This window comes from Harpia harpyja, chromosome 8 (genome assembly GCF_026419915.1).
Source record: "Harpia harpyja isolate bHarHar1 chromosome 8, bHarHar1 primary haplotype, whole genome shotgun sequence".
In the NCBI taxonomy this organism is placed as follows: domain Eukaryota; kingdom Metazoa; phylum Chordata; class Aves; order Accipitriformes; family Accipitridae; genus Harpia; species Harpia harpyja.
Window position 1 is genome coordinate 40,897,040 of NC_068947.1, and position 25,103 is coordinate 40,922,142.

At 43.3% G+C, this 25,103-nt stretch overlaps 1 protein-coding gene across 4 annotated transcripts in view; it reads right to left on the bottom strand.

Moving 5' to 3' along the window:
• The window catches only part of NECTIN3 (nectin cell adhesion molecule 3), a 72,126-nt gene extending 56,808 nt beyond the window's left edge, over nt 1-15,318 (bottom strand). The window contains exon 1 of one of the 4 annotated variants that reach the window (XM_052794504.1): nt 15,026-15,318. In XM_052794504.1, the coding sequence (XP_052650464.1) occupies nt 15,026-15,242 (217 nt within the window). In that variant the 5' untranslated portion in view covers nt 15,243-15,318. The remainder of the gene's footprint in view (nt 1-15,025) is intronic. The other 3 variants (XM_052794505.1, XM_052794506.1, XM_052794503.1) reach the window with 3 other exon arrangements.
• Nucleotides 15,319-25,103: the final 9,785 nt, after the last annotated feature.

A 25,103-nucleotide genomic window follows, 5' to 3' on the forward strand; every position in this document is an offset into this window, starting at 1 on the left:
AAAGAAACTCCCATCTTTCTTTGTCAGACAGACCCTGACTGTGGCTCAGCAGTTCTTGTTCCTCAAGGACAGCTCAGTGGTCAGAGAATTCAAAGTCCTACCTTCAACAACAGCCAGATGCATTCACTCCTACCCAAGTCTTTCTCCCTCGCTGGGATAGGCACCCAGGTTGTGGGCTCTATACTCCTGTCCTTCATCTTTGCCCTCAGAGTTCTTTAGTCACGCTCCGAGTTACCCTTGGCAGAATCATTGATGACCATACGGATATACGCAAAACGTAGCAGTCAAAAGATCAGACTTAGTCTCTCCGTAACATCCTGGATCCAATGGCCCTGAAAGGGGGAAAGATCTCAAGACATCAAATCAGGTCAGCAGATGGGGTGCCTCCAAACCTCACAGGAAACTCCCTCTGATAACCATCACTCTCCTTTTCTTTCCAACAATACTAGGTCCTTCACACAAAACAGGAGACTTAATATGCACAGAACTAGGTACAAACATATGATGAAACTACTAAGCAATATTCACGTCCTCAATCTGATAATTAAAAGTGCCAAGACAACAATTTTAGGTACTCCCCCAGCAGTACAAATACCAGCTAGTAGCCAATAAGTTAATAAGCTTTCTTAAATAGGAAAAAAAAGCTCTGTCACAACATCTCTCAGTTGACACCTTTTTGAAAGACAGTTAAGGTACCACTATGCTGACAGGCCTAGCAGATACTGCTGAATGCATGACCTATGGAATTAGCAAACCAAAATTTGATCCTAAATGTTACCAAAAGCAATAGCTGACTGAGGCATCTTCATAAGCAAGTCTTTCTGCCATTAGTTCAAGTAGAATATTACATAAACCATTTTTCTCAGTTTTTTTTTTTGAAGTAACAAATGTTCAGTGCCTAGCAAAGTTACAACCCTACACTGCAACTAAGGGAATCCTACAGCAGGTATCTTCAAGGCAATAACACTGTATTAAAGTAGTTGGGCTGGGCTGTAACTGGTGAAGTCTTACTGTCCTTGAATTAATACCTGATCCTTTGGGCATTTCCCATTATTTACACCAGCCAGCAAAAGCAAGCTGCAATGGTCAGCCAGAATCTACATATTAACTATAAGACTGCATGGCACACTTGTTGGAATGACAGTCAACTCAGTTGGCTATGAGAAGCAATAAAGATCTAAATCAAGAATTAGTGTATTTCCATGCCTGCATTTATAGGCACGTGCAGTACTACAGCAGTACTTCATAATTTTATTACACAGTAACTTAATTTTCTACACCAATATACTTGCTGTTCTTCCTATGCTATACTGCACTTCTGACTCCACTTCTCCATACATTGTTAACAATAGCTTAAGTTTGCCTTTATCTATGGACTCTGAGAAACAATTAACCATCAATTTCTGGATTGCACAATTACTGTTTAAGTTTCTTACATTCAAACAGAAGGTCTAATAAAAAGTGATCATGTTTAAGTTACTTTTCCTAGAACTAAGTTGTATTTTATCTACTCAAAAGTAGCGGTAGGAAGGAGAAGGACTTCTGAACTGTGCTGTCAATAATGGCCAATAAAGTCAAAGTGAAGAGTACACAGATTGCTTTCCTTTGTCTTAGGCAAGTTAAGTTCATTCAGTATAAACACAAGATAGTTTAATAAATCAACAACAAAAAAACCCCCAAACAACTTTTAACACCTACTACCAGAAATGCTGGCTGCTATTGACAAGCCAAAACGATGGCCATTTAAAGCTGTGGCATATTGAAAAGCAGTGTCTATTAAATTCTTAGTAAACTTAACCAAGAACAAAGTTTTAAGCACAAATAACATCTCCTGACTTAGGGTAACTTAAAAAAAACCAAACTACAAAACCAAACTACATAGGGCATTTCAGCCATGTCAGGGGGAACAAGACCAATGGAAAAATACTGTTGTATCAACATGTTTAGTTGTCTTTAATAGGATATTACTTTTACATAGGAAGACTAAAGAAAAATTAAAGTCAAGCAGAAATGGACAACGTTCAAACTTTAAATGGAGAAAGGAACATGGCACACTCAGAGGGACAGCCCGCTGCATTTGGTTTTGTGAGTGTACACAGTCCTTACAGAAAGCTCAAGGGTAAGTTAGCAAAAAAATCTGTACAAGCAAAAAATACTGAATTTCTTAAAATAAGCACCTAGGTATCAGGATTTTGGGGGTTTGGTTTTGGGGGTTTGGTTTTTTTGTGAAATTAATTTTAAGGAAGGACCTGAAATTGTTAAGCATACAGCAACAGTTATAAGCATTCAGCATTCCCTGCCCCCACAACTGTACCTCCTACACTGAAATTAGAAAACCATTAAAAACTGGTCAGGAGCACTGACATGTGTGATGTCCTAGATGAAAGAACAAAGACCTTCAATCCCTAGCAAAGCCCCTACTCCCTTGAGCAGGCCACTCCTCCACTTTTTATATGTTGTCTTCCCACATATCACCTACTCTAGAAAGAGCTGAGGTCTGGGGGAGGAGAAAGGAGGTTGTACTTTGCACTACATAAAGTAGCAAAGTCTCAAGAAAGATCAGGAAGACAGCTAAACATTAACTTCACATTTTCAATTACTTGTAAAGTTTGCATGTTGTCTGCCAATATTTAACAACTGCAGCCATATTATGAAATACAAAACGAGCATATCTTGCCAGGAGCAGCAATTCATAAAATCAAATGCCTAAATCTCAGCTGTCCATGACAAGATCCGATGAGTTACCAGTTTCATTACAAAGTTATGCAGATGCCTACTGCCCCCTGCGCTGCTGACACTGCTGGCTTTTTTTTAGCTCTTAAAGGCCACCCTCCACTGCAAGCTATTCCAGGAAGTTAACCCTTTTTGTCCAGGAACTGCATCAAGACAGCAAGGCTAGGTAACCAATAGCCAAGCATATTAATGCTGTATAATAGCTGCTCAATTTACTGCCAAACTACATTTTCAGTGTCTGTCACACTGCCACTCAGCTCTGTGCTGTAAGGAACTGCTCTTACTGGCTGCTTATTGAAGTAACAGAAGAAATGCAGGCAAGTGTTCCTTTAAGAAATTCTCTAAAAGTTATTACTTACATTAGGAGTTAACAATGGGATCCAATTTTAAACTAAGCTTTTAGCAGTCAAATTGCTTTATAGGAAAGACTTGTTTAAGACTTTACTTGGACATTTTCAACTTAACAGAAAAAGACTTCCAACTACTACTTTTCTTCCAGGGCTAGCAACTATAGTATACTAGCTCCTGCCTACCCATGCACAAAATGAGGCTCATTTGGACTGAAAGGGACTTCTGGAGGTTATCCAATCCAATCCCCAACTGAAAGCAGGGCCAACTTTGAAGTCAGATCAAGTTGCTCAGGGTCATACCATAATCAGGTTCTGAAAATTTTCAAGGACAGATTCCACAACCTGTTTCAGTGCTTCATTCTCAGTGTGAGAAAACATATTGCTAACACGTTATTAGAATTTCCCTTGTAGCTTGTGTCTGTTGCCTCTTATCCTTTCCTTGTACATGTGTAAGGAGAGTCAGTCTTCACTTTCTCTCTCACCTCCTATTAAACAGTCAGAGACAGCAATTAGGATTGCCCACTTTACACTTTTCTCAAAGCTGAACAAACTCACTTCTCAGCCCCTCTTCACCATCCCGTGCTGCTGACTCCCTGTCTTAGTGGCCTTCCACAGACACCTCAGCATCTGCCTTGTACTTGGGAGCTCAAAGCTGGGCACAGTACTCCAGACGCAGTCTCACAAGCTCTGAATAGTAGAGAATTATTGCTTCCTTCAGCTGGCTGATCATGCCTAGTATGCTCTTCACCTTTTACACCACAAAGGCACATACTGACCCACAAGGACCACTATGTTCTTTCCTGTAAAGCTGCTTTTCACCAGTTAGCACCACATCTACACTGCTGCGTGGGATCATTCTGCCCCAGAAAGACTTGGCATTTGCTGTTCAATTTCATGAGGTTTCTGCCAGCTGTTTCTCCAGCCCACAGATGTCCCACTCAATTAGCCCTAGTCTCCAGCATATCAATTGCCCCTCACAATCTGGCAGCATCCACAAAATTGCTTAAAGTGCATTACTGACCTGGAAGCGGGATTGGAATCCATACAAACCGCCCTGCACTGATCCTTAAGGGCATGCCACCAGTAACAAGCCTCCAGGTGGACTTCATACAGCTGATCAGAACCTTCTGAGTCCAGAAGTACACACAATTTTTCACCCACTTAATAATCCACTTAACTAAACCATATCTCACCAATTTGGCTACAAGGACATTTTAGGAAACCTTGTTAAATGCCTCTCAAGATTAATAACACTCACTGTTCTCCCTTTGTCCACAGTCTTGTCCTATGTACTTAGAGCAATCAATTCAGGACCTCTTTTCAGAGGAGTCTCAAACTGTGGAAACACCACAACTCCTCTTCCTCACTTCATTTTTCACCTAATTTGCAGCCACATCAATTTATCACATCTAAGCCATGTCTCTTCAGTCTTTGAAAACAGAGCTGTAGAGTAGCTCTCAAAACGCATCACCAAGGGAACTTTCACTAACAGTTCCACAGAGTCCCATAGTTCTCACCTCCTTCTGTAAGGCAGAACACTCTCAGCAAAATCTTTAAAAGATCTTACATGAAGCTTACACACAACTATTTCTCAACAACAGATTACATTCTGATTTGTCAGAAAGTAACATAAGTTATTAACCATTCATGTGAAATCACTGATGCCTCAGCTGTGATAATTAATCTGGTTATAGTCAAAAGCCTTACTATTTTATAGCCATTGACCTTAACAGTTGTCTTATACATATAGAATCATAGAATGGTTTGCGTTGGAAGGGACCTTAAAGATTGTCTAGTTCCAACCCCCTGCCATATAAGCTATGTGCAGAAGCTTGAACTACCTCTGATACCACAAACTGCTGAAACGCAGCTACGCAGAACTTACTATACTTCTTTCTATACAGGATATCCTGGATAAATGGGTATATCGCACTTTCTAGCTAGTGGAAGTAGACCATTTCATGCTACCTCAGCTACCAATAACACATAAAACTTTCGACAGGATGCATTTAAATCTCCTAAGAAGTGATTAATGGTACGGTCACAACCACCGAGTTAACATGGTTGATTTCTTTAGATCTATAGCGCCTCTTTAAAAGAAAGTTTACCTTTTGAAGTCAAAAGTGCATTGAATTGTTTAAAGCACAGAAGTAGCATCACTGGTGAAGGGCTAAGCAGTGGGTTTTTATAATGCAAATACTATCAATCTTTAAAAATATGTTCAAAAATGGGATTAAGCTTAACAGCTCTCGATCTTTGCTTCTCCAACCTCTAGTAATACTCTTTAACAAAGCTGACTAAGTATATTTTTATTATGGCAAGGGCCAACCGGTGATGTAGGAGAAATTAAAGAAGGAATCTGGGGAAAAGATTACCCCAAGTTAATACAAGTCAAAAGCTTTGCTCTCTCAGTTACTCTGTTATTATGAAGAAGTTCCTTGCATTTGATGTAGTTTAACTTATGCTTGACTAAACTGACTATTGTTCTACCAGATTATGTACACTGAAAAGAAATTAAAGGTAGTTGCCCAACTTGAACATAATCTCAACTTTTTCATATTCTATCTCCAGCATCCCTTCATCCAATAGGCTGTTCTTAAATGCACTTGTCCCAGCAATAATTAGTTTTCAGCTTAACCATATGCACCATGGGTGGTATTGCAAGTGAAAAAGAAGCAACAGAATTGGGCAAAGAATGCCCACACAAAACAGGATTAAGAAAAAGTCAAACACTAATTTGTAATCTTCTAACTCAAGGGCTAGTGAAGTTAACAGATGCAAAACTAACTAATAAAATCATCAAGCTGGCTCAGTTTTTTTCCACTCATCTGTACACACATCAACTATGGAGACCTGTTTGACTAGCCTTTACACACCTTTTAGCAAATGTGGTTTTTTGGCAGGAGACTGCCATTTCAATGACTTCAAATTCTGCATGTACCACTGCATTACAGTGATAGCACTATGTCCTGGTTTCGGCTGGAATAAAGTTAATTTTCTTCTTAGTAGCTGGTATAGTGCTGTGTGTTGGATTTAGGATGAGAATAATGTTGATAACACACTGATGCTTTAGCTGTTGCTAAGCAGTGTTTATACTAATTTGAGGATTTTTCAGCTTCTCATACTGCCCTGCCAGCCAAGGCAGTGCACAAGAAGCTGGGAGGAGACACAGCCAGGACAGCTGACCCAAACGAGCCAAAGGGGTATTCCTTACCATATGACATCATGCCCAGTATATAAACTGAGGGGGGAGTTGGCCAGGGGGCACCACAGCTCAGGGATAGGCTGGGCATTGGTCAGCGGGTGGTGAGCAATTGTATTGTGCATCATTTGTTTCGTATATTCTATTATTTTTATTATTTTCCCTTCCTTTCCTGTCCTGTTAAACTGTCTCAACACCCCCCCCCCCCCCAATTCTCTCCCCCATCCCACAGAAGGGAGAAGTGAGTTAGCAGCTGTGTGGTGCTTAATAGCCAGCTGGGATTAAACCACAACACACTAGCACCTTCAAAGTATTTAAAACAGTCACTCAAGCAAAACATTCTGTTCTGTTCAAACTAATCCCAGGAAGATATTAAGGACAAGTTTAAAAACTCTCATATGCCAGCTTTGACTAATAGAAAAGGAGAAAACAATGATCCCCTGTAGACATTTAAAGGTATCTTAAATGCCAGATAATGAAAATCTGATATGGGAGGGTGGTCAGGGTGGGGTGGGGGGATCAGCAAGAGCCATCTACTGCTACAGGTAATCCTAGTACACCAGTCAACTCAAAACAAGCTACACTTGACTAGCCTTCACATTGAGAATGCAAAACCATGCTATTTTAAGGCATTACAAAATTAAAATTGCTTTACTTCTGTACACTACTTGACAATCAACTGAAAAGAAGGAAAAATATTGAACAGAAGAATGCAGTAGTGATAAAAGATGATAATCTAGAAGCTTGTTACTTTCCACTACCTGAACTAATAGTGACCTTTTTGATAACATGCTGATGTTAAACTTCACCTATTCAGTTCCTCACACTTGGGAAAACAGAGGTAAAAGAATAGAGGACAGAGATAGAAGTTTCAAGACTTTGAAAGTTTTTTTTTATTCTTGCTGCTAATTTTATTCTATTGGTAACTCATGGACAGAAAGACCAATTTTTGAGTTCACATTTGAAACAGTACGAAAACTAAAAGTTAATTACCTGAAAAGAATGAGAAGAAAAATAACTCCTGAAGCATTCATCTATTGGATAATTAAAAAAAAGTTTGTTTGGTGTTTTTATTATGACTTGGAAGTTGCTGGGCTATGCCTTGAAGCTCTTCACCATGAGCCTATGTACTAAGTTGTGTAGTAAGCAACCACTGGCCTAGCTTTTCCAGAACCAAGGTAAATATTGGCCATGAGCCCCTTCAAAAGTCTTACTTATACATACCTACACCTCATTTTAACCCACTATTTTACAACTTCACTGTCTTTTCACATCCAGGGGAGTAAGACAAGCTCTCACCTAACAGCTTTTTCATCTCTCCTCACTTTATAGACACAGTTATCATATTCCCTGACATTGTCTTTACCGCACAACTCACTCTTTACTTGCTTCTGGACGAGGGGATTGAGTGCACCCCTCAGCAAGTTTGGAGACAACACCAAGTTGGGAGGCAGGGTCGATCTGCTCAAGGGTAGGAAGGCTCTACAGAGGGATCTGGACAGGCTGGATCGATGGGCTGAGGCCAATCGTATGAAATTCAACAAGGCCAAGTGCCGGGTCCTGCACTTGGGTCACAGCAACCCCATGCAGCGCTACGGGCTTGGGGAAGAGTGGCTGGAAAGCTGCCCGGCAGAGAAAGACCTGGGGGTGTTGGTCAACAGCTGGCTGAACATGAGCCAGCAGTGTGCCCAGGTGGCCAAGAAGGCCAACGGCATCCTGGCCTGTATCAGAAATAGTGTGGCCAGCAGGAGCAGGGAGGTGGTTGTTCCCCTGTACTCGGCACTGGTGAGGCCGCACCTCGAGTGCTGTGTTCGGTTTTGGGCCCCTCACTACAGGAAAGACATGGAGCTGCTGGAGCATGTCCAAAGAGCAATGAAGCTGGTGAGGGGCCTGGAGCACAAGTCTTATGAGGAGCGGCTGAGGGAACTGGGGTTGTGTAGTCTGGAGAACAGAAGGCTGAGGGGAGACCTTATCGCTCTCTACAACTACCTGAAAGTGGTTTTAGTGAGGTGGGTGTTGGTCTCTTCTATCAAGTAACTAGTGATAGGACTAAAGGAAATGGCCCCAAGTTGTGGCAGGGGAGGTTTAGATTGGATATTAGGAAAAATTTCTTTATTGAAAGGGTTGTCAGGCATTGGAACAGGCTGCCCAGAGAGGTGGTAGAGTCACCATCCCTGGAGATGTTCAAAAAACACCTAGACGTGGCACTTCAGGACATGGTTTAGTGGGCACAGTGGTGTTGGGTTGACGGTTGGACTCAACCTTAGAGGTCTTTTCCAAACTTAATGATCCTATTCTATTCTCATCTATTTCCTTATATTTTACCCACATTCAGCTATTCCATCTTTGCTTTCTTAGCTATTCTTGGGATTTCTTCCCATGTTTACATGACACTCTTTTCTAGGCAATCCATCTGCTTTCTAACCAGGAATAGAGAATATTGTTAATGACCCCTTTACCTCTAACAAGAAAGGCTGATCAGCCTATCTCATGCCTAACCCAGTAATTCATCATCTTCTCCATCCTCTCAATAAAAATACATTACTGCATTTCAAATAGCTATGCTCTGAGGCACAGAACACAACTGTCCTTCAAATACATACTTTTCAAAAAGCTTGTTTTACATAGGCTAACCTTACCAAAAAAACCCATACAAAACCCCACATAAAACCATAGAATGGTTTGGGTTAGAAAGTACCTTTAAAGATCATACACACCTCCTCCTCTTCAAACAACAAAAACCAAAACCACATGGCATAAAATAATAATTAAATAATTGCACCTATAGCTATTCTTCACTAACAAAATCTGGCCATTCTGTTAGTATCCAATTATCAGGTCACCAAGAAAATTCCTCACAGGAACTTCTGCATTAGTATCTACATACCAGTCATTACAGCACTCATCAGGATAAAAAAAGAAAGTTCAAATAATCCTGACTGAATACAACACATCCATTCAAAGTTGGAAACAAGCAGCCTAAGTACAAACACAAACAGTGCTAGAGCAAAGTAATGCATCATCACACAGCTCATCTTTAAGAGGCAATGTACCCAGACTCCAGAGCAAGCAGACAACACAAGCAATCTCGGCACTCTCACTTCTTTGCAGACTTATCTAACAAGTCTGTAGCCACATGTTCTGATAAAGAACTCTGTTTGGACAAGGTTGCATTCAACCACAAGACAGCAGGTCAAGCTACCTCCGCAGCAACAATATGATGTAACATGGGAAGGAAAGTAATACTCTTCAGCTTTACTGCTCTTGAATAGATAACCAAATGAACACTAAAAAAGGATGACATTTACTAACAGCACTGCAAGCAGTTGGCACTTAAGATTACCTTCTACCAGTCTGTATACCAGGTTTTGTATTTCTCTTACCCTACTTCCATTCACTACTGCTTTTGCTTCTAGAAATTGAGATTTAGACTTTTGACTCTAAAGCTTCTAACTCAATTTCACTGTGAGCTCTACAAATGCTACTCATTAGCCCCACACACTGCTTACTGAAGCAACACACCCCTAATGCCTTTTCCCTTTTCATAGAAGATGCATTTACATCTGTGATTTTTGCGTACCTTAAAAGCTCTACCACCAGCACCTGAAGGGTAATCAGCTGGTACAGATGTTCTGCAAAGGCAACATATTTTTGCTTCTCCTGCTACAGAACAGTCCTTTGTTTCCCAATATCATCCTGTGAGCAATACTAAAGGGGATGGGAAAGTGAACCACCTACATTTGACCATATTTCTAAAGAGGATACTTGACTCTCTAATCTTACAAGAATGAAATCCTGCTAGAGCCCTCTTTTGTTCAAAATCAAGCAATCTTCATATTCCATAACATAAAATTAAGTTATTTAAGGAGGCAAGAGAAACACATTGTTTAAATCAAGAAACTGTTCAACCTTTACATAGCTCAAGCGGCTACACAACCATCACAATTCTTTTATAATACTCAAAGCATTCAGATCTTAACTCAAATAACACACACTCAAAATTACACTTCACTTCCATATACATATATGGGAGTTCTTGCACACCAGAAACTGACATGTTAGTTGGCATACTCGCTTTTCATTCATCCTAAAATTTATGACTACTGTAACCTGCTTTCACCCTGTCCATGCAAGTTTTAGAACCACTTCTTTCAGAACAACTCCAAATTGCACTATTTCCATTCAGTGCCACAAATAAATCGAAACTGTCTTGTCTAATATTTAAATAACAGTCAAGAATTATAAGCCTATACAATATATTTTATTGAAATGTTAGCATCTACATTTTGTTATTTTGTATTTATTTTACATGAGCACCACAGTTTAACAATGATCTTGAACACGACAGACCTACCACAATGGAACAGCACACCTCAGAGTATATTGAGTTATCCTCAAGTACAGATTGACCAAATTCTGGCTTCATTTTTTTTGCTAATTATTAAACAGTCCAGGTTTAACTCTCCCTCTATTTGAAGTTACTCTTGTTATTTCTGCCAGTGCAGTTGCTCTGTTTCTTCACACAGCAGTTCCATACACTGCCCTACCTACTACATATTTCAACAACATCTCCTTCTCTCCAACTTCTCAAATACCTTCTATAGTATTCCTATTCCTTCTCCTACTGTTGTCATATTGGCTCACCTAAGGCCTTTTGAAAAGTGCATTTCTCTCCATACCATTTTCAAAAAATAAATGCATATTCAGACATGAATTTCTAAGCTAATCATTGCCTTTTACATACAATGAGGAAAAAATGTTGTCTTTTTGAACACTCTACCACACTTTCTCATTTCCAAGGTAGTAACCTGGTTTGCTTGACCTCATATTTTTGTCATGACTTAACCTGAAAATCACAAAAAAAGTTTTCAGTCAAATAGCCTGTTCTGGTCAATAGTTACTTGGGAATTTCCTTTTTTTTATTTGCAACTCCACTTTTGTATATGGTACACTCTATACTTGAATTATCTGCATCTTTGTAATCCAACCCTTCCAGCTCCACTACAGCCTGGAGTTCTGTACTCCAGGCTGCTTTAAGAAAAAAAAAAAAAAAAATCAATAAGAACTTTAAAACATATGCCCCACAAACACTTTTTTCTAGCCTTACTGAGAAGCTTAACATAACCAACAATTCAAATTGAAAAAAACCACAATTATTTCCCAAAGTCCCTGAAAAATGCATCTTGTATGTTTTTCCTTTCTATTCACCTCACTTTACAATTTGACTTAGTTTTTAATTCATGCTTGCATTCCAAACACTTTGCAACAAACCACTGTGTGCAAAGTAATGAGGCGCTGAAATCATAAGGAATTCATTATTTAGTAGCACACAGCTCCTCATATACAGCATAGCTGAAAAATACTTGCCACAATGTATACCAAGGTATTTTATAAAGGTTATGATCATGTTTCTTATGGATGTCGTATCTCTCCCCTAGTTCAAAGCTACACTACAGTTGATCATGTAAGTTTAGTACATACTTCATTGCATCACATACTGTTTAACTGAGAAGTGGAAGAATTACTTGTACCTGTAAGCTGAACCTGATAGCCTCGCTTTCTTAAAACCAGCAGTATTTATTAAAGCAGGTCTATTTTTATTCAAAAAACCAAAAGTTGCTGTTATTTCAGATTCCACATAAATTTTCTCTCTTCCTTTCCCCTTCAGTTTTTTTGTTTGAGCGTTGGAGGTTTTTCATAATATTTCCCTGAGGAATTATAGATCAAATAAATCATCATTTCCAGCTGTCAGTCACAATAATGGCATAAAAATTGATGTGATTTTATAATGAAGTTATTCTACTAGGTTTGTTTGGGTTTTTGGTTGGGTTTTTTTTGCAATGCCATTTTCAATTCCTCCTTTTGCTAGCATTATCAGAATTGACCAACCAGTAGGAAGAATGGTGACCAAAAGTAGTCAGCAGGTTTAGGTTCCATCAACATCTAATCATGCTCAAAATGTATTTATGAGCACTCTTGAAAGCCTCAGTCATTACATGATTTTTCCTTCACACTCACCTGTGACAGAGATAATGAAAACAGTTGTGGGAAATTTCAGGGGGAAAAGTAATCTAAAAACTAAGATACTGACAAAAAAACATCTTCCCCTGCTCCTTATCTCACAGTCCAAAAGTCACTAGTATTTTTTTAAGTTTCCCCTTTTATCCATAGATTATACTTCAAAAACTTGCACTTGAAAAAGAAAATTATTTCAACACAACATTCCCACTTTTGGCACATGTTCTGAAGTGTTATCAGTCAAGTTCACATATGCCAAAAGGAATCTGGGAAGACTGACATCTGAATTACACTCATTAAGACTAAAATAGTAAGCCACCGCATGACATGGCACACGGATGCTCTTAACTTCATTGTTACTATTATCTTCACGTTTACATGTAAAAATAGCTTGGCAAGGTTATGTCAAGTCTGCAACTTCACCTTTTTAAGCGCAAAAGAGCGGAAATCACCCGGAACAAAGGGAGGGGGAAAAAAACTGCTGGTGCAAGAAGTTTGCCAACCCTATGAAAACTAAGTCTTCAGGCCTTAAGGTTTTGAAATGCAGCGCCTTCTTAATATTGAAAAAGTCGATTTACCATAAATAAAGCCAAATACTGCATAATAAGTGTTTGTTATCAACTAAGAGCTCCAAAGTTTTATGCGTGGGAAATTAAAATGTTGGATGTATTTTAAAGAGGAAGAAAAGTACGTCTTTAACACTTTTTAACACATTCAGCCAAGCAGCTCTAGAGAACATACAAGAAAGCAATAGATCTTGTTTCAGTTATGTCAACAGCAACTTAGTTTAGTAGCTGATCTATTAAAAAAAAAAAAAGCAAGCCATCAGTTTAGAGACTTAATCCTGTAGCCAGGACATACTCTATGCAACACAGAAAAATTTCTGCATGAGCAATTCAACTCTTGGACCACTTCACTAACATATAGTTCATCTTCTCTAAAGCAGCATCCCAGTGATCTCTGGTCAAGGAGACAGTCACCTAGCCCCGCAGAACTCTTATGCTGTAAGAAGTATTACAGTTGTTACTCAGCTTGACTAGGACCGAATCGTACCTCCCAACAAAATTTATGTGAGCACATTAGCTCTCAGTAAATTGAAACACTAACAGGTTCACCATCAGGACAAGGAATGACAGCGAACTACTCTTACTCCTCCAAAATAAACCCTATGTGCATGAAGACCCACCCTTCTGTGCCTTTCTTTAGGGACAGATAGAAGAACATAGACCATTTAACAGGGTTCTCTTAGCAAATGCATGTGTTTAAGCTTAAATTAGTAATAATCATCTTTTCTGAAAGCTACATCATTGCCAGAGGGGGGAGACTATTACATGCAAGAGCACAATCTTACAGCAGCAGTGCCTCAACTCCCTCCCTGAAAAAGCATTTCTCAGATTCTATACAACTGCTTTATGGTGGCATGGCTTGCGAGTCTTGGTATTTTTATCACATGAACCTCCAGAGACTACCTCCTCTAACTTGTTCCTCCTTCCTTCAAGAGGGAAAGGACATAGTGTATCCTATAATAAAATATCCTTGCCAACTATTCATTACTGCATTGGGAATACAACAGCAGGATGATGGTTTTCGATGTGCTCTTGCCCAAGTCCACTTTTTTTTCTCTCATCTTCCACTGCTGTAAAAATGACACTACACAGCACGCAGTGAAAAAAAAAAATCCTGCTCTGATTTAGTTTCCAACTGCTACGTCGCTTGCTTGTTTTCCATAGGAAAAAGCACGGGGGGGGGGGGGGTGTGGGGGGGGTGTCTTTTCCTACGAGTGGTCACGCCGAGCCACACGGTGGCCCCGCACCGCAGTGCCCCCAGCAGCGGCTGCTCAAGAGGGGGGTGATGGAGAGTACACAAACCCACGCTCACACCGAGAGAGATAAGCGATCTAAAACCATTAGCCCGCCGTAACTAGCACCGATTTCACCCTGATTAAGACGGAACAACGATGCGAGCCAACAGCACCAGAAGCAAAGAGCGTACTATTCCTGCCCCGAAGTACACCCGGGGAACAAGAAGACCCACCCTTCTGTCCTTCCCACCGGCTTTGGGGGGGGGGAGAAGCAGCCGTGAATTCCCGCAAACAACCGAAAGCCCGCCGTTCAGGACGGGAGTTACGGCGGATAACCTGCCGCCCGCCGGGGGGAAGCCCCGGCCCCGCCACCGGACGAACTTCCCCCGCTGCCCCGCCCTGGGCTGCGGCCACCCCGGCCGGGCGGCGCGGAGCCGACCCCCGAAGAAACTTCGCGGAGGCGCAACGGCGGGCCGGCTCCCGCCCACGGCCGCTCGCGCCGGTAGCGGGCCTCCGCCGCGGCAAGCGAACCCAACGGCCGCCACAACGGCCCGCACCGCCCCGGCCTCCCGGGACGCCCGGCACCCGGAGACCGGCCGGCAGCGGCGCTAGCTGCGGGGTTCTCGGCCAGAAGGCGGGGGAAAGCTCCCGGGGCTCTCCCCGGCGCGCTGCAGCCTCCGGCTCCAACCCGCCCCCCCCCCCAGTCGCTCCCGCGATCCCGACCACGTCCCACCCGCCCTCTCCGTCCGCAGGGCGGCCGGCCGGCAGGCAACCGCCACCCCCGCCCCGCCGGGCGCGCACACAAAGTTTCCCCCAACTCGGCCGAGTCCCCCGGCGCTGCCGGGGCTCGGGTTTCTCTCCTCCTCCTCCACCCGCCCCCTCGCCCTGCCCCGGCCGCCAACGGGAAAAAGTTTCACTTACTGCAGCAGAAGCGGGAGAAAACCAGTCCCAGCAGCCCCAGCCCCAGCCCCGGCCCGGGAGGCACCGCCGAGCGGAGCCGCCGCCGCCGCCGCTGCGGCCACCACCGCCGGAGGAAGGCACCGCCGCCGGCCGCCGGAAAAAGTTCCCGGCGGGCGGGAGGAGCCGGCGAAGAAGGGAAACCGGCGGCAGCCTCCGCAGCGGCTTCGGCCCCTGCCATGCTCCGGGCTCGGCTCCCAGTCGCCGCCGCTACAACGCCCGCCCGCCCGCCCGCTCCCTCGCCCGCTCGCTCCCCGAGCAGCCGCCGCCTCCCCGCACCGGGTGCGTGTGTCACTGAGCAGGGAGGCGCTGCGCGCCGCTCCCCGCCCTCCTCAGAGCGGGCCACACCACCCCGCCGCGGGGAGGGGGGGGGGGTGGGCAGAGGGAGGCGTGTGCCGCGCGCGTATCTACCTCGACCCCCGCCCGCCGCTTTTCCACCCGCCGCGGGGCAAGTCGCTTCGCCCCCCGCCTCTCCCGGCCCGCTCCGTGGACCCGCAGACTCGCCCGCGCACCGGGCGGGGGGGGGGGGGTTCCCCGTGGCAACGCGGGCGGCGCGGGCAGCTGGTGGGAGGGAGTGCCACGGTGTCCTCCCCCGGGGGGCTGTTGGTACGTCCCGCCCCGCCCCCTCCCCCCGCCCCGCCCGCCACCGCCCCAAGCGTGGTCAGGGGGCGCCGCGCTCCCCGGCGGTCCGGCCTGACTCACCGCCCGCCCTCTCCCCGTGGCGCCTCCTGCCTTCCCCGGCAGTCTCGCCGGCCTCCTTCGCCTCGCCCGGCCCGCTTCGCCCCTGCGGGGAAGGGAGGCTCCGCCACGCGTCCTCCCAGCCGCTGTCCGGCTAAGGCGGTGGGAGAGGGGAGCCGTGCGGCCGAGGCATCCCGCGCGGCCCGGCCCGGCCCGGCCGGCCGCTGCCGTGCGGCCTGGGGACCGGTCAGCAGTGCGTGCCGCGGGCGGGGTCCCCCGGGGGACTGGCCGCAGCCCGGTCCGCCGGGCGCCGGGCGCGGTCACGGGCGTTCCCGTTCTCCCGGCCGCGGTTGGGGCCGCTTCCCGGGCTCCCCCGGAGGCGCGGGGGGCCGGCCGCCGCGGCTCCCTCCTCGGCGGGACGGGCCGTTTCCTTCTCCGCGGGGCGCCCGCCCGCTGCGGGGCCGGGAGGCAGCGGCTCCTGCGCTGGGCCCCTGGCAGCGGGCGCGCAGCCTCGGCCCCGGGGTTTTACCAACAGCAAACTTTCCTGCCGTTGTCCCCTGCTCGCTTACTCTGCCGTTGGCAAACCCCTCGTGAGCGGCGTGTGATGTGCTGCCCGCTCGCCACCGAGCTGCCGGGCAGGGGCACCCGCTTGTTTCCACAGCCCCTCCCGGCGTGGCTGGTGTAGGCGTCTCGGCAGCCGACGGGGAGCGTGGAGCGCACGGGTACGAAAAGATGCGGACCCCATCCTAAGGCCGCGAGAGAGGACTGTATCCGGAGGCAGACTCTGGCAGAGCTAAGGGGTCTGAAACCATCTGGGAGCAGCGTGAGCCCTGCGCAGAAATCGCCGAGGAATACCAAATATGGCCCTGCACAGCCCTCGCACAGGGGCCTGCAGGGGTCCGGGGGGCAGCGGGGAGGGTTTCGGTCACGCTAATGCCTGCATGGGGATCGGCGGCTGTGGCACAGCACGTAGCTTTGCTCTGGGTAAGGCTGTCATCGATGAGGGCAGAGTTGCTCCGGAGGGAGCGATGGTGCCCCAGCCACAGGTGGAGACCGATGTGGTAGTGGTAGGGCGAGGTGGCCGCTCGTGAGGTCAAGAGGGGATTCGTGCCTTTCCCCAAGGTCCCAGGAGTCCGGCTAAGGGCTGTCTCAGAATTAGAGCAGGCTGTAACCAGGTCACAAAACTGAAGGTGACTTTTCTGGGAAATAGAGTTTCTTTGCTGCATCTCAGCACTGATCTGAATGTCAGTGTTGTGAGCACAATGTCAATGGATGTATCCCCAAATCAGATTTTCAACAGAAGAATACAGATGCTCAAAAGAATTGGGGTGAGAGTCTTGCTTCTTTACAATGTAGGTGTGCTTTTTCATTTCAGATGAACTATCCTTACAAAACTTCAGGGAGAATACTGAATAGCTGTATATACCATACCTGCTGCTGAGACGTCTGCTGGGAGCAGGTTCCATATAAGCCCCACATTTTCCACAATACAGTGTAATATTTTATAATTTCCTTCAATGGTGGGCATGAACAGCACTTTCTCTCAGAGCTACGGATGGCTAAGTTTATCAGATGCTCACAATAGTATGTTCATCTGGTCTTCAGCTACACTGAATGTTTGCCAATTAACTGGCCTCATTAATTTGTAACTGTGAAACAAAACAGAATTCAGGCGAAGAGTTCCTAGAGGCAAACTGCTAGCCGTGATGGACTTTCGATGTTCATCAACATTTTGCTATGCAAACCAACATAACTGACAGGACTCTCAAAGTTTTGTGAAATTGATGTAATTCCGTAAATCTAATCCTCAGCTAGTACAAAACTTCCTGTGCCAATGTGCTGTGGGATTGGGACTCAGGATTGCTCAGGTGATACACAGGATCTTGTCCAAAAGTGCATAAACAGGTTTGTATGACAGTTTGTTTAAAGGAAAAAAAAAAAAGAGGTTTTTCCCACTCTGCTGATACTTTTGAAGCCTGGTCTTTTAGTCTGTTGTTAGACTCTCTGCCGTTTTGATTCCGTGGAAACCAATACCTTCCACCATGCCAATAAACCTGGATAAATATAATACTGAATTAATCATTAGAGCCCAATTTTTATTTATGCTAAGAGCCTTTTTACATGGGAAAATTGATGAGCATAATTGTAGCAGAATAATTTATACTGGTGTGGCTTTGCTGATGTAACATTCCAGCTAGATGTTTTAATTGGGTGTAATTATTCCATTTCCCTGCATAGGCAAGTCCTATACAGATAAATCCCCTTTTATAGTTAACAGTCGAAGCAAATTACATCTCATAATTACATTTACACCATGTTTAAGGCACTCTTAGGATGGGCAGGAAATATAATGGGGCCACAGTGTAATTGAGAGTGCAACCCTTAAAATCCTATTTGTGACAACTGTAATCAAATTGTCATCTGCTATAATATTTTCATTTCTTCTCATTCCAAAACAACAAAAGGCATTAAGTCTGTTCAAAATGAAATGTTTTGAAGGTCTAGCACCAAAATATGTACATTGATTCATGCAGGCTAAGGAAGCAAATGCAGTTTGTCATATTTAAACAGAACTGTGCCCAGTCTGTAGGTAACATCTTCCAGTGCCAGATTCAGCACTGTTGTAATCAGGCATCCTGGGGACTTTGTGATACAAAAGGAGATTTGACTTCATGTTATCAGGGCTAAATTTGGCTCCTCAATGCTTAGAACACTCCTGAAGGCATGATGCTCCAAACAATTAATCTTGCATAATATTGAATAAATGCGTATAGGACACAGTGGCTCACTTCTTGTAAATCTGTTGTAACTGGCATATTTTTTCATAAAAAGATGGTTTTCCACAGTTGGCAGCAGTCCTGTTCAAAAGCATCTCTGAGCTGCAGAAATACAAAAGACTGTACTTTATTTCCAGTCTGTATTTCCCTCTCTTTCTGGCCATTGTCCACCCACCTGCCCTTCCCCCAAGGAAAAAAAAAGCCCTTACTCTTAATTTAGACCGGGGTGTTTGGCAAGCATTTACTTCTCCCTTCTTAACCCTTTTGGTCATTTGAAAACAAAGTCCTGAAGCAGTGTGAAATTAACTTATATGCATAACATTTGAAGTGACGGCACAAATTCCCACTGGAATGAAGGGCTATTCACTTCAGTGGGAATCGGCAAATAGATTTGTAGCAGAACAATGTGCTCTTCTGAAAACTCTCGCTTCCATTCGAATGGATGGGATGGGGCCTCCCTTGTGATGCTTGCGCACCACCACCCGTTATGACCCTTTAAAATAAAACCACACCAAACCAACCCCAAACAAAACCTGCCTTTTTTTTTCCACGGGCTTCCAGCTGGATGAGATATTTAGCTTGTTGTTACACAGAGTTTCTGTGATTTGCTAACAGGTGGTTGTGTTTCTGCGTCGTTCCTCCAGCTGAAGTCAGAATAGTTGTGTCTCTGGGTGTGCCTCAGCAAAACTGCAGCCAGAGTTACTGTTTTCTGTGCTGTACGGAGAAAGGTGCCTGTCCAATTCCTTGTCTAGAAAGCCACAGAAAAGCATCTCTGTAGGCTGTGCAGCAGACATGATTGACAGCGGTTCTAGCAAGACCAAAGAACGTGGGCTGCATGTTTATGTGCACGCATTTCCTGACCCAGCGGTGGACTCGGTGCTCTGACCGTTATGAACATGTTTGCAAAAGGCGCAGACAACACCCCACAATGCAGAGAGTTTGACTTATCGCTGGTAAATTATGTTTTTAATAGTGTTGGATACAGTTAGGATTTGGGGGGGGGAAGGATGCTCTATAACCATGACTGTTATTAAGAAATGACTAAGATTAAGAATATGTTGTAAAATTGGATTATTCTCATTTTTCCCAGCTCTTTGCATACAGTATAGTGCAAAATGATCTGGGTTGTCATCTCATAGAAAAATCTGTCATAATATTTTGATTCAAATCATAAGCGAGCTTAGCCAAGAATAACATATATACAGTCGCATGGTATATGATATTTTTAAAATCCATTTGCCCTGTACTTTGCTTATTAAAGATGACATACTTAAATCTTGTTTCAAACCAAGACTATCCCTTTAAGGAGAAATCTGAGTGACTGACTCCTTCTTCATTGCAAAGTACAATTAGAAAACTGGTTCTCTTGCACACAGAGTGGCCCTGCTCTCACATATTTGTGCAAGAACTTTTATGTGTCTCAGAAAAGTCCCAAAGCTCATGCTTTTTTCACAAAAGAGTAATGCAGTTACTGACAATAATCACCCTCCAACATTATGTTTCATACCCATGGTCAGGAGTACGTATCATCCAGTCTACAATGCAACTGAGATTCCTGTTGTCTCAGCCAAGAGATTTAAGACTCCCAGCCAACTGAGTAAATTCCTCATGCATTTCTGACAGAAAAACAATAATAGGTGAGGAAATGGTATGGTTTCCAGTTAGATCTCTCTGTTTGCCACTTACCTCATTGAGAAAGAGGACAGAAAACTTAAGGATTCCTCTCAGAAGAATATTTGCCAGACAATGCTTCCTCTGTTTTCTTTCTGCTCTGCTTCCCTTTACTGTAGTCTCTTGCTCTCCTTCTGTATGCCTGTTTTCTTGCCTTTCTCGCTTCCTCTTTAGCTATTTATGTATACTTCTCTGGAATTGTGATATTTTATATTAATAAATACAAACCACCCTTGATTCGTATGTGTCTGTATGGACAAATGCGCAGTTTGCTTATTTTGTTCTAAAACTACCACATTTCTTTCTAGGCACAAGCATTAGATACTTGGGATGAGCAGAAAGAGAGCATGGGAAGGCGAGAGAGAGAAAAGTGAAGGGAACGGGTGGAGAAGAGAGGAAAAAGAGAGAATGAGCAAGCGAGGGCTGTTACCATGACGTTTCAGAAGCATGGTAAGTGGTATGGTTAGAGAGGAAAAATCTCAAAGGACTGTACCCTGTTCTATAGCTGGGGAGTAGCTGGTGTAGCAGAGGGAGGATGCTAAATCTCGCTTTTTGTTTCACTCCCCCCGGGGCTGCTCCCTAGCCAAAACTGTTAGCCAAAAGCCGAGGGGGTTGCCGGTCTGCTTGGGTGCCAGTTGGACATCCCTATACTGCAGTCCCACTTCCCTGCCCTTGGCAGTGGTCTCTCCAGTGGCCAAAAAGATGCCCCCAGGCACATCTCCATGGTCTGGCTGATTTCCCTGCACAAGAGAGAGCCGCTGACCTGCCGCTTCATCCAGCCCCTGCGTGGTGTAGTGGTGGAGGAGGGATAATTACCCAAGATAGTCCTGGTTCAGCTCTGTAGGAGGATTCTTGCTGTCCCAGTAGATGTTTGTCTCACGACTAAAGAAAACAGAAATGGATCTGCTTTTCTACAGGGTCAAAACCAAGAAAGCTGACTTCTGGAAAAAAAATTTATATCCCGATGAGGTCACAATTTTATAGTGCATACCTACATTTCAAACGATATTTTCATTGTCCCGATTCACTGACATGATGCCAGCCCCAGCAGGAGGTTAGTTCTTGATTCGAGGAAAAGGGAGTTTTAACATTCATTTTAATGAGAACCTCTATTCATTTTTAGTATCAGCACTGTTACACCAGCTTCACTTAATTACGGGAGAAGAAGCAGGTTTAGAATTCCCTGGAGGAACTTGCTGTTTTTTCTTCTCAGACTTACTCTCTTCATCTTCTCAACTGCTCCTCCCTTAGTCTTTTCATTTTCCTGGAGAGTGCTTATTCTTATCCTTAGAAATGAGCACGTCTCGGCGAGATTTTAACTCCTATAAATGGTGTAATCTTATTACTTTGCCTTTCTTCTTTTCCACTGTCTTTTCCTCTGTGGACTGATTGATAAATGCAGCAGGTTTTCCACGATATGATGAGTGGAGTACACGAACCCAAAGGTTGTGCCTGCGTGTGTCCTAGGGATGTAGCTTGGGTATGTAATATACGAAAGATGCATCAAGGTAAAGTCACAAGGTAACCGCAGTAGCATGCTGTATTCCTGCTGCTTACATCCATGTTTTGTACTTGAAATTGTATAAACTTCTGTGCATTCAGAAACCGGCATAAGATTGAAACATGCCATGGTTCACTAAGAAAAAGTCATCTTATTATACCTGGAGGTTTCTGCTGCATGAAGCCTGTGTACATTGCAGTTTCTATTATGTCATTTTTTAATATCTATAAAAATTAGTGTCAGCCTGAAACTAAATGAAGGTTTGAGTCTCTGAATGATTTTTGAGCACATTTTAAGTCACTTACAGATCAAGTCTTTCAAAACTTTGAGTGGCAAAGGCGAATGCGTATTAATTTTAGCTGGCTATTTTTACACTTTTACATGTGTAATTGAATTCAGAATTTGCCCTTCTACTTTCAATCTGAAAAGAGTAGCCCAGAATGCACCTACATGCTTTTGATCCTTTGAAAAAAAACCCTGTAAACTGGAGGAACCTTATTAAACTTTAAAAACAAGTCTCTGTGCACAGAGTGCTTCATTTCAATACAGCTTTTTAATAGATGCTGTTAGAAGCATACAGAAAATCTCTAAAGCTCTGCTTTAACCTGAGCATTCATTGGTCTATCCCAAGGTGTGTCTTTACACAAAGAGAAGTACCCTGGTGTGCATGGAAAGCATTACTGAGGTTGAAATCTTCGTCTACATAAATATCTTGCACCACTTCAACTATTCCCATGTACAAGACAAAGATGTCTTTATAAAGAAATGAATACCCTTATTCCTGTAAGGAAAAAGAGTGCCTTTATTGATAATAACTACACCTAAATTGCAGTTATGTAACTGTTTTACCTAGAAGTCACCTCAGGATCAAAACTTATGTAACAAGGAAAAAATCTGTGTAGATTAAAGGCACATGAACAGTGGATTTTTTTTCTTTGGTTGTCCAGCCAAAATATGGGAAAAATGTAATTTGTGTTGTGCCAAAAAAAATATTGCTCAGTTTTTTGACTTTTACAAACTTTTCTGACCTCTTCAAATTAGGTCATTTTCTAAACAAAAGCATCATTTAAATGTGAAGTATCAATGCTTCATTTTGGAAATATTTACTGTTTCATTGTTTCAGTCCCCCAGAATGAGACATTCTGCCATTTGCTGGAAATTGTCCCAAATTCACAAATGTTTTCAGATTCTGCAAAAATGAGGTTTGGAGTAATATTATTTTTGTTGGGGGAGGGCGGGGGGAGGTGGGGAGCAAGGGTACACCTGCACCTTATTTAAAAGTTCACAAGGCCTGAGAATTTTTTTCTTTAATTTATAGTAATCCACTCAGAAAGGATTAAGTGATCCAAAACAAGCCACCCTGCAACAGAAATACAAAAGTCCTCTTTTCAGCTTACACAAAATAAATCAGTTTAAAGGAGTATTTTATGTGAGATGTACAATACTGAAACACCTGACGTTCTTCTAATGACATCCTTTAGCAGACACAATCAGGAAGAATACAGGCCTAACTGGTAAAACACACACATGTGTAACTAAGTATGAGAAGAACCCAATTAAAAGAAAGGAAACTTGCCCTAAGTTGCATCTATTGTAAATACCTTGAGAAACAAAGGCCATAAACCATATTTCTTCTGCCCACAAACTCACACCTGCTAATGCCTCGTAAAGTTTGTTGCATCCTCAATACTATCCTTCAACAGCAGGTTCCAAGGCCTAATTATATATTTAATTATCTATTTTTTGTCAGCTCATTTACATCCAAGTACATTCAACAGCATGTCATCTGGGATCAATTCTTCAACAGTGATTTTATTATAGTTTCTATATAATGTTACTTTGGTATATCCACCCTGTTCCCACCCCTGAGCATATGGTGTCTCTTTTTTTAATATGTCTGAATTAGAGAAAAGTACCAGCATTAAATATGAATCTCTTGGCTTTTGACAGTTGCCAATCCTAGAGTGGTTTGCAAATGTTTTTGGTATCAATTTCACTTCTGTACCGCAAGTGCTTTGTTAACATCTGCCCTGCAGCGGATGATCATTTTTATTTACTGATTTATTCATGTATCTATATTTTGGTGTGAAAACGTAGTCGTAACTTTTGGGGCTTTAATTTGCGGAAGGAATAGAGCAGAATGAAACGCAGTCAGTCACGCTTTGCACTTGAAAGGAACAATGCCATTATTTCTTTGTTTTCTGCAGTAATCCTAGGTATAATAGGTAGAATGGCAAAAATAAATTGAGGTCTTTGTTGCAATTCTCCCTCCCTCAGCCAGAGAGCCATGCTTTCTCTCACGTACATCGTCTATCAAATGTTGTTTAAGGATCTTTTTGCACCAGCTGCTATCCTGTTTCAGTTTTTGCTTCAGCTAAGCTCTCTAAACAATTTGATGAGCATGAAGAACGATGCCAACCTGACAAATCCTGTTTTTCGGATTTTTCTCCCAGAGTTACCCGGTCGTGAAGCACCACGATGGTGGCCGTGTTCACTTTTGGGGTAGTGAGAGCCATCAGCCTCGTTGTCTCGTGGTTCTGCAGGGCGGGAAGCAAGTTTGTGGAATTGCATGATTTTTCTGTTAGACTTTTCATTTATTACCTGTTTACAGTTATATGAACACAAATACTTGTTAATATTTACAATTTGGTTGTGTAAATGACTTCACATGGTTTGGGAAGGGCAGCATCTAGTTCATGAGCTGCATTTTCAGAGAAGACTCCACGTTCCCACTATAGACTTCTGCTGTTAGCCTTGAGTGGGCTGGATATTTAACTTAATCATTTCAAGCTGAAATGGCCATTTTATGTTAGTTTTAGAGCTTCTTTAATTTTATCAGTTATGTTCTTCCTCTGCTTGCAATCAATTGAGCGAAACTCACAACAAATAAAATAGGAAATACAGAGAAGTAACAGATAGTTCCTATCATCCTTAACCCCTGCCACCCCAAGTCTGACTCTCTTGAGCATTTCAGAAACTCATGGTTTTCCATGAGCTGAATAATGGTGCAATGCTTTAGAAAGGTTTTACTAGCATGGGGTTTAAATAAACTGCGTAAATAGTTGTGGTTATATGAGTAGCATACTGATTCTAACAGATCTTGTTGGGGAGAGGGGGTGTTCAAGAATAAATGCCATCATAAAAATTAGCCCCCCAAAACATGTAGAATTTCAATGAGAAAGCAAGCACATTTTCAGCAGAACAGAAAATATTCACACTTCAATTGCACAAAATGTATAACAAATTGTAATCAAATTTTCCATGAATCCTTGGCTGAGACTGATCTAAAATACTCAGTCCAAACCCTGAGAGCTGTTTTTAGCTGCATCGTTTGTTGGTTGTATCACTTCAGTTTCCTGTGAAAAGCTTTCATCAGGGTTGTAAGCTCTTGGAAAGACAGATGAATAAGAAAGCT